Genomic DNA, 10,876 nt, shown 5'->3' with positions numbered 1-10,876 from the left:
AAGAGACTTGGTGCATGAATTTTGAGATCACAGTCATATGAAAACTTCTGAATATTCAGAACTTAATTGACATCAGAAAGATAGAACTTCATGGTAAAAAACCTAAAATGCAACAAACATAAATCTACGACAATGCTACATTTCCAAATTTCGCAGAACAAACTAAACAATTCGACAGTTTTAGTGCATATGGTCTGTTTAAGAACATGAAAGACACAGAACAATAATTCAATTATTCTAATTGTAGTTCTGATTACCCTCCTCTAATGCACCATATATGATCACAATGTGGAGGAACAATTGACTCGAATCTGTCCCATTAAAGATCCTGTGAGTACTCCATTGTTTGAAAGCTTTATCATTGCAATGGAGAAATCCTTTATGAACAAGAAATTGTTTGACGCGTATGCTCTTACCCAGGTTGCAGTTTTTTCCTCACTCATAAGCTGTTGATCTGATCTAAGGACACTTTTATTCTGCACCAGTCCCTGAAAGAAATGTGTCCCAAATCCCGCCTCAGCTGCACCCTCATTCTTCAGATCGATAAATTCACGTTCATCGCTGCATTTGGCTTGCATCACTTTCAGGAAATCGATCTCTATTGTTGGGTCTGGTGCGCCAGTACCAGAGAAGTTGTTTACACGTCCCAAGATGAATTTGCAGTTAACTGCACCAATGTTGTGAGCATTTGTATGAGAATAAGCAAACAATCAGTCTCCTCTTTCATTTCATCAAATTCACATTCATAAAACCAACATTTGTTGGATGACACATAAAGAACTGGATTTTTTTGTCAAGCGAAACCCCATACCGAAATTTCATTTAGAATTACAAACTAAACATTAATCACTAGGACAAGAAAACCAGTATTGCGGTTGACACATTAAGAACTGCATTACTTTTTCTAGTGAAACCCGCACACAAATTTCATTCAGAATTACAAACTAAAACATTATTCGGAAAAAACTTGACTACAGAAGTAGAACAACAAGGCCAAAAACATGAACAAGAATCATAAATACTGAAAACAAATCCCAAGTGGAACCCCATACACAAATTGCATTCAGAACTACAAACTTAACCTTATTGCAAGCATAAACAAACTCCAGCTGAAATTCAAGAAATACGATTATAAGAGGAAGATTGTCAATTAGGTTTTAGTGAATTTACCCAACTGACTGACTGTTTCTTGTTCGTTGAAGTTTCTAAGGAGAAACTTTGAGAGGATGACAGAAAGATCATCAGTTGGTGCTGGAAGCTCCATTAGAGAAATTTCAGGGAAAGATACAAGACTATCTCTCCTTCCTGTAGGAACTGGATAAAAAGGTCCATCACCCTGTATTCCAACAATCCACAAAAACCAAACTCAAAACCCAAGAAGATGAAACCAAAACCAAACCCAAAATTGGAGAAGATGAAACCAAAATCGAAGTCAAAATTGAAGACAATGAAACCGAGAAGCAGTTGGAAAAAAAAAAAATGAAAAACAAGAAAAGAAAAAGAAGAGCAAAAATATTATTATTGTGTTGAATAAAATCGATCACTGGTTCCCTTGTATATGCCAGTGAATTGATCTAGAATTAAGTTTGTCGACCGCTGGTTCCCTTGTATATGCCAGTCGTGTTGATATTAGTATTCAGACCAGTAGCTCAATCCAATAGGATTTTTAGGTTTGTCTTAGCAGTGACCTTCAGACAGATATGGGAAACACCGTTCACCTTAGTCAACAGTCCGCCACCATCTACTTTCTATATCCATCTTCTTAATCTTTTCATGTGATTGTGGTTGATTAGATTCCGAGTATTGTGGTTGTGTTTAACTTTCTGATAAAGCTATATTACTAATTTATGAATTGGATTCAAAAGTGGGTAGTTCCTCTTGTAATCGTTGATAATATGCCAATTAATAAAAATATTTAGTGTCATTCTTAAATTGTGACAGGTGGCTGGAGTTAGAAATATAGGTTTTGTAGGTATACCTCTTGTAAACCTTCGCGAGACTAAAACTCATTCACTAGGGACACCTAGGGGTTCAAAGGCTTGTTATACGTGCTAAGTGTGACCGTATCCTCGACGACACGGAGTTGTATTTATGTTTTAGAATTGTTTTCTTTGATTTGCTCGAGGACTAGCAAAGTCTAAGTGTGGGGGAATTTGATAGGTGTCTAAAACACCTAATTTTATATCTAGTATTTATGCTTTCTTTGCTATTGTCTTTATGAATTGTGTGTCTTATGTTTGATTTTGAGTTTATTAGGTGCAATGGTGTCATTATGAGCAAAAGAAGGAGAAAACATCCATTTGGAGCGTAAGGAGCAGAAAGATCAAGTCGCAGGCAAAGAATGAGCTCTCAGTTTCCCGCAACTGACGGGTGAGCGAAGAAACAGATTAGGCAGTCAGTTTGCTGAAACTGACAAGACAAATAACTTCATGGGGCCCTTATCCGGCCATTGTATGTCTTTATCATGTCCTATATATTGCCTGAATCTGGTCGAGGAGAAGACAATTTCTCCCCCAATTATTTCATTTCTTTTCGTTCTCCCATTTCCTCTCTGCTGCTGCTGATTTTCATGGCGATGAGAAATTAGAACAAGGGAAATTATTATTTGTTGATCTCGGTGATGGATGAGAAGAAACAATAGAGAAATGGGTTTGTGATGTTCTTGAGAGAAGGCGATGGAGAAATTCAGGGCGAGAAGGAATTTAGGGTTTGATAGGGTTTCTCTGGAATTGAAACGAATTGAAGAAATGGGTGTTTGTGAAGAGTTGTTGCCGTTGATTTTCATGGGTTTTGTGGCTGTACAGTTGGGAAAATGGAATTGTTGCTGCAATTGAAGATGGGAAGAAGTTCAGGGGAGTGGTGATATGAAACAGGAACTGGTGATTGAGAAGAAAGAATTGCAGCTACAGTTTTAGATGATGTTGTTGATGTTAAAGATGAAGTGAACCTGGGGTTTGAGCTGAATTTCTCTATGGGTTTGAAATTGTGAGCTAATGGGTACTGGTGCTGTATAGATGAATGTTAGGACAAGTCTTTGAGATACAATGGAAGGATATGTTGTAGCAGGAGTCAAGCCATGGTGTTAGCAGATGCGGTTTCAGATTGGTGCTGATTGCAGGTGCAGGCAGTTGGAGCTGCTAATCTAGTGAAGATTACAGGGAATCTGAGAGGAACAAGGCAGTGGTGATGTTGTCGATGCTTTGAGCTAAAGGAGGAGATTCCAATGGATATGTTGGTGGTGATAAAACAAGATGGAGGCAGTACCGATGGATCTGTAATTCAGATTTGGATGAAGACTGTTGATGTTGTTCGATGTTGAAAACTCAGGTGCAGCGAAGTGTCTCGTCAGGGAGCAAGGAGATGGCAGTGTCGTTGTGGTGCAGGACAACCGAATGCGGGGATGTTGTCGAAAAATCTGATGCTGCAGGAATTGGTTGAGTGTGCAGCTGGTGCCGAGAAGATCTGAGATGTGAACTGATGGTGGATGGAAGAGTTGATGGTAGTGCAGCTGAACAACAAGAATTGGCATGAATTGTCAAGACAGTGAAGTATGGCCTGAGATAGTTTCGAAACTGCAGAAGCGGGGCGAGAAGTGAATGTGCTAGGCAGAAGGAGTTTGGTACTGTATGGCTGTGACAATGGGACCTGCAGGTGCACAGGTGATGCTGCAATGGTTGCAAATGCAAGATGTTGCTGGTGGTGAAGCTGTAGAGTTCATGACAGGTGCAGATGTGGGTTGTGACTGAATGCTATGGAATGAATGAAACTGTTACAAGAATGGAGCTGAGTTGGTGCTAGTGACAGTGTTGCTGAGAATGGTTGCCGTGGTGGTCATAAAGGGTTGCAGCTGCTAACCAGGTGGTTGATTCTGTTGGGCACTTGCAAGGAGCTGTTTGTAAGCTCGTAACTGTGTTGCAGTTACAAGGAAGCATAAGATGAGAGACTGCAGGTGACAATGTGAGCTGAGATAGAGCAAAGCTGAGTTGAATTGAAGCTGCTGTATGTATACATGTTGTGATTGAATGTGTATTGGAATTCGATATTGCAGCTTGTGTTGGAATTCAATATTGCAGGGAATGGATTTTGAAGCTGTAGAAACTGTGCGGAAATGCAGTGAGAATGGTCAGTTGGTGGTACCAGTTCTGGTTATCGGATTTCTGAATTGAAAGTGGGGATCATAATATTTCAGTGAATCATAAAGGTAGAGTGTGTTGGATGCAATAGTTTGGCGCGGGACATATGAGCTACGAGTCACGCTTTTAGGCACGTTTTCGCAAGAAATAACAAGAAAGGTTTAAGAGCTCATTTTTGAGCTGAGAAGATACAGGCAGTGTGTAACTGCAGTCAATGGAGATGTTGTTGCCATGGTGTTTTCTGGTTGTGTCAGGATGGAAATAGTGGTGTTGCAGTTGTGTTAAAAATGATGGTTTGAATGAGTTACAGGTATTTGGTATGTTGGCTGAGAAATTGCAATTAAGCAACGTATGGCGCAGCTGAAATGAGCTGGTTGATGTGTGGATAGAATGGAGTGGCAGCAGTGGTTAGAGAATTCAGTGCTTGATATCCCAGATGACTGGTGGAGCTGAATAGCTTGTCAGTTTCGCAAAACTGACAGGCATATCTGATGGGCTCTTGAAGATGGGCTTGTTTTAATTATTTTGGGCCAAGCTTCAGCCGAGCAAATAGCCTATGTTTAGACAGGGAAGGAAAGAAAGGGTATAAAGGAATCTCTTCTTCTACTTTGTGTTTTAGGGTTTAGAAACATGAAACCTTTTCTCTTTCTTCTTGTTATGAACTCCTTAAGCATGAGTACTTAATTTTATTATTGGTTATGGAATAGTTGGATTTCACATAACATGGTTTTGGGTTTAATGAATTAGTTTTGTAGTATTATAACATGATTTGATTGTTTGTTTTGTCAAGTTGCAAATTGGTAGAACTTGTAATCACATCTATTGCTAGTTTAGGATTAATCTTCGAGCGATGATCCTTGAACACAAGTAGCATAAATATGATTGTAGGTTATAGTGATATATCCTTGTAATCATATGAGAATCATGACCTTTGTTCGAATTGTTTGCGCAATGTATTTCAATTGCATTGATTTGCATAATTTCATGAATCTTAATTCTTCATGGGAATTGAACTTGATTTGCGCAAGGTGTTAGGTTATTCTTTTGGTAGAATTCATACTTGCATCGTTTTACATGTATCAGTGATGATAAGAGGAAATTGCAGGATATTCTTTCGACAAGGTATCCTAGGACTTTTAATAAATTGAGATTAAATATCAATTCTAGTTATTGTTTCAAATACATGTTTGTGAATGAAAACCAATCCTTGACCAATATTATAATCTTATTGATTTTGTTTTATTTATTTTTTTTGCTATTATTTTATTTTAGTATATAAAAATCAGAAAATCCTCCCTAGCTTTACATAAGAAACCGAAACATATTGGCAACCTAAGACCTCTTTGTGGGAACGATCCTTTCTTGCCCTTGCTTCATAATATATTTTGAGTAGTAAGAAAGTGTAATTGTTTTTGACGCCTACGACAGCGATCAAAAACGAAATCAAAAACAACAAAACCAAAATCACGAAATACATCAAAATCAAAATTACCCTAAAATCCAAGTCAAAATCAAAAGCATGGTTAGTTAAGAATCTTATCCCAATGAAGCAATCATGGAATAATAATCGAACAAGTGCAGGAGCAACAGTAGATTGATTCCGGAAGAGTTGAGAAGTAGTAAATCTTATTATCTGTTCCGCTTGTGGACATGAATTTCGGTAGAAATCGAATTCAAGAGATTGATTAGCAGAGAAACTGAAACTTTGGTCTCCAATCAATGAATTAGACCAAAATGATGATGACGGTGTCGATGATGATGAAGTTACAGTAATCAATGATAGGGTTAGAGATGCAACAAAGAAAATCAAACTCCATTTCTTCTTGAGATTTAACATCTCTTCTTTCTCTCTAATTTCCCTTTTCTTCTTTCTCTTTTTCTTTTGTTTGCAGAAGAAGAGACTTATAAGGGTTCTATTTTTTCCAATAGGATGTAAATGTCCTCTAACTGATTCGTACGGAGGGATGCAGGGGCGGGATTTCCTCGTTTTTCCCACCTTTGGGAGTTGTCACCAATGTGCAACACGCGTTTTACAGGCTTTGGCTCGAATCCTATTTCGATAGGAGCAGTTGACAATTGAATCCAATTTTCCCATTATTTTCGTATCCGCAATTGTGCGAAAAGAAGGCCCGGTTCCAAGTTTTTCAGCAGATGCTAGACTGACCGATATATTCTCCTGATACACAATCCCACTATTTTGTGTGTTGCTGGAGAATTTTGGGGAGAAAATTTCCGGGTCACTAATCGTTTTTGCATGCGTAACGCGTGAACTCTGATTTTTCTTTTTCTCGTCTTGGAAAAAGATGCAAGCTTGGTTGGAAAAGAGTCGCATCTTTAAGACTCAACCCTGACTAATTATGATCAATCAATTGAGAACAGGGGCGGAACTACAGCCAGGGCCACCCCCAAAATAAAATAAAAAAACAATTTTGCAAAGCCTAATTCTAGTTGGATCATAAAACTCATAGGAATTTTAGGCTTAAGTCCGGGATAAGAAAAATGTCAAGCTCGGGGTAAGGATTATTTCTAGTTCCGTTCCTGATTGAGAAATATAAACCACACTACAAGACCAATTTTGGGTATTAAGAGTAGTGAGAATAAATGGAATCCATCTATTTTTCCAGATATGATTTGAGCATATCTGAGCAAGACAACTTCCACCCATCTATAATCTCTGCATCATTACTTATATCTACTTTATTTGTTAACTTTTTTCTTCAGTTTTAGTTCAAAATTTGATCTTTAAGACTCAACCCTTACTAACGTATATATCTTAGATCAATTGTTCTTAGTTATTAAAGTTTGATCAATCGTACCCTTCTTTCATTTTTAGTTTTAGTTTACTTGTTTCATATGGGTTGTACAAGAGTCCATCTCCTTTATTGTTAAGTTTTACTTTTATTTGGGATTTATCTGGTTTTTATGGGTTTCAATCATGGGAATGAAATTCAAAAATTGGATTTGGCTTATGTCTAAAAGAAATCCATCTTTAGTGGTAACATCATCAACATCATCAACAAAATCAAAATTTCCGACAGCAACTTCGATCTCAGCAAAACTAGAAGCAGCAACAAACATCAAGACCCATACAACAACAATAACCAAAAAGACACCAAAAACAATCACCGAGACTCTGATATATATACATATTCAGACCGATTCATACCGATTCACCCCAATTCCTATCGATCCAGGATACTTGTGTTACTTTAGCCTAGTTAATTTATATAGTTACGTTTCGAGAAAACCTTGATTAACGGTTGGATCATTTAATGATCCATGCACTTCTGAAATTTCTAGTACTGTGTAGTTTGTTTTTGTTTCAGACAAAACAAGTAAGGAATTTAACCTGTTAAATGTTCTTGAATTCCTGGATTTGTGGAATTGATAGAAAAAATATCAATATTTGTGGAGAAACCGAAGTTAACAGAAGTGAAGAATCTTACCCCAATGAAGCAATCATGGAAGAGTAATCGAAAAAGTACAGGAGCAACAGTCTATTGATTCTTATAAAGTTGAAAGAGAGTAGTTCTTAAAATCCTCTCAGCATCTGCACATGAATTGCGGTAGATATCAAATTCAAGAGATTGATTAGAAGAGAGAGTGAATGTTTGGTCTCCAATCAATGAATTAGACCAAAATGATGATGATGATGTTGATGAAGAAGAAGAAGAAGAAGAAGAAGAAAAAGAAGAAGAAAAAGAAAAAGTAGAAACCATGGTGGTAATGATGATAATAAAACTCCATTTCTTCAACATCTCTTCTTCTTCCCTCTCTAATTTTTTTTTTATTTTTTGTTTTGATGATGATGAAGAGACTCTTAATAAGGGTATTGATAAATTTTTTCTCTTTTATTTCACCGGACGGGATTGCCCTCCAACTGATTCTTTCTTTCACGCACAAAAGAAGTTTCTAGACTAGTTTTTTCTTTTTTTCTTCCAATGTGAAGGAAAAGCACTCTAACCAAATGGTGAGTGCTGGGGATTCTCTAATTTCGGGATTCAGCGAGTGAGTGGCCGATTTTATCGTTTTCCCTACTTCTTTGGATGGTGTGTAAAAGGCTTTTTCTCTCTTTTTTTTTCTTTTTTTTTAATAGAAAATTATTTTCATTGCATCCCTTGATGGGAAAGAGGATTCGCTTAGCACTCAACGGTGCAATATGAAATTGAGTTCCCGTCCAGGTCAAAGAAAAACTTAGGTCAAAGTATTGATCATGCCCAAACAAAAATCCAATTTTTTATTCTACTTATAAACATTCGGGAGAAGCATGAGTTTGCATTTATACTCATTCACCTCATGTTCTTATCAGATATGTTAACACAATATATCAATTTATGGCTTGATCTGATAGTTGATCTTTGTCCGCAAATTGCTTAGTTTTAGGTTTAAGTAGTGATTCTCGGTTTATCTCTGAGTGAGTCATTGATTACAGTTACGTTCTGGCGAAAGTAGGGGAGAAAACAGAGAAAATATAGTTCTTATTGATTAAGTTAGATTAGTGACCAAATTTTACCTTCTCATTTTTCTTCTCGTTTTCTGTCTTACAAACCGTTAGCTGAATTCCATGTTGACAATGGTAATTATGCGTGAGTGATTATGAAATGAATTTTACATGTGTTTTTTTTTTAAGAAAAGAAAATTCGGATTAAATTTCGTCACTCTAGCCAAAACCGGAACAACATATTTCCAATAAAGAGTAAGTTCTCATCATCGAAAATCAAGTCATTAATGCACTCTCTGCGGATGTGGTTATGAAGGATGCAACATGCAAGTACAATTTTCACTTGTGATTCGAATGGATATTGAGGCTGCATTTGCAAAATAGTGAAGCGTCTTTTAAGTATATCGATAGCACGTTCAATTGCATTCCGTAACGATGCATGTCGGAGATTGAATAATTCCTTTGCACATTTTGGACGATTTCCACCAAATTCCTTCAAGTGATAACGGACACCACGATATGGAGTAATAAACTGCGGCATATTGGCGAATCCTGCATCAGCGAGATAAAATTTACCTGTACAAACAAAAAAAGGCTAAGTTATCAATCAAGCTCTCCGTGGATATAACATAAATGTGATTATAGACTCTACTGCATATAGGATCTTCTTCCCCATTCTAAAATGAAGTACAAACATTGTACAATTTTCCCTGCAACAGTAGGAATAGGAATGGCATCTATTGCAATGCAGTGCTAAAACCAACAGTAACTACCAAAACCCTTGTTACTGCCCGTATTTTACTCGTTTACCATTTGGAAGACCACTGAACTGAGAGCCACCCATGAGTTATTAGCTCTTTTCTGAGAGCCACCCGTGAGTATCAATGAAATGGATTCACAGATGAGATTAAGTGGGTCTCGGAAGACCACTGAACTGAGACATGGGAAGTGTAAAAAAACAGACAAATAGTTCCCAATAATCATTAAAATGTCATGCTCACAGATGAGATTAAATATCATGCTCTAGGAATAATCATTAAAAAAACAGAAAAATAGTTCACAGATGAGATTAAATGTCATGCTCTAGGAATTTCAAACACATAATTCAACTGGAGGGTTTCTTTGATAGTAAATGATGAATTGAACAAATGATGAAAAATATATGATAGCACGTTATACCTTCGGGCACAATTAATCTATCGCATCTTGTTAGAGCTGAATCTAGTATGCGTGAATCAGCAGCCGAGCCTTCCCAACCAGCTAGAACATACGGAAACTGTAAGTCAAAGGAACAAGCTACTAAAACATTTTGCGAAATGAACCCTTTTCTGCACCAAAAAGGGACTTGTTCGTCGAGACCAACCATTGCTGGTATTTGTGTTCCATCAATGGCTCCTATACAATCCTATAATGAAAAGAATACGAGTAAAAAGTAGTTGGCTGTGGATACAAACATATTTATATATACAACAAAAACTAATTGAGTTTATGTGATAAAGCTTGGTTGAAGATATGCAATACCTTGAAGTATGGATAAAATCTTGGGTTTTCTAAGATTTCAGTGGGGGTATCAGGCCCTGCTGGTACAAGAAAATCATCTGCCAATGCAACAATAGCATCCAAGCCTGCATTAAAATGTCTACTAATTTTCTCACCTGAATGCTGAAAACGCTCTTGAAGTATCCTGTTACGTTCATTATGTCCAACATCAAGCATAAAAATTGCTACTTTTTCTTCAACACGAACTCCATTACTATGACGAAGTAACTCCTTTTCTTTCAACATATCACATAATCTTAAGAAAACATGTTTTTTCATACGAAAACTATCCTGACATCGTGCATCATGACCATTTAAGACTTCATCTACATGAGCTGCACCACTAAGAATTGAATCATGGCATATTGTTTTCTCCACAAAATATTGGCAATAAACAGCAATTAGTGTTGTTGTGGATGCTGTTACAACTACTACCAAATCTTCTTCATCGTCAGAACTCGCCATATTATGATATCTTATATGTACCTACCAACAGAAAGAATATAGAAGATTAAAAATCATTATATCAATAGAAAACACACAGAAAATTAAAAATCAACATGGAAACTTTAAAAATAAAAACATTTCAATTTAATTCATAGAGCAGGAACATAGTTCATGAAAAATGAAAGGAAAACTACTATTACAGTACCATAACAACACTAAACTTAAACATTAACCAAATTAAATCTCTGACACAAACTACTAAATGAAAAGAAACTTAAATATAACCTAGCAATTCGAAATCCCTGAGAATACTATA

The 10,876-nt window shown here is 36.7% G+C and overlaps 1 protein-coding gene across 1 annotated transcript; it reads right to left on the bottom strand.

The window, feature by feature from the left end:
- Nucleotides 1–281: 281 nt before the first annotated feature.
- On the bottom strand, nucleotides 282–9,418 carry LOC113351909 (putative Peroxidase 48). Its single transcript, XM_026595816.1, has 6 exons — nucleotides 9,385–9,418; nucleotides 9,270–9,284; nucleotides 8,909–9,150; nucleotides 7,580–7,630; nucleotides 1,171–1,336; nucleotides 282–667 (listed from the first exon to the last, which is right to left on the bottom strand). Exons 1-6 carry the CDS (start codon nucleotides 9,416–9,418, stop codon nucleotides 282–284), a joined length of 894 nt encoding a protein of 297 aa, XP_026451601.1.
- Between the last annotated feature and the right edge of the window lie 1,458 nt (nucleotides 9,419–10,876).

This window comes from Papaver somniferum, chromosome 2 (assembly GCF_003573695.1).
Source record: "Papaver somniferum cultivar HN1 chromosome 2, ASM357369v1, whole genome shotgun sequence".
In the NCBI taxonomy this organism is placed as follows: Eukaryota; Viridiplantae; Streptophyta; class Magnoliopsida; order Ranunculales; family Papaveraceae; genus Papaver; species Papaver somniferum.
Note: the sequence above shows the minus strand (reverse complement) of the source record. Positions and strands in the feature narration are given on the sequence as shown.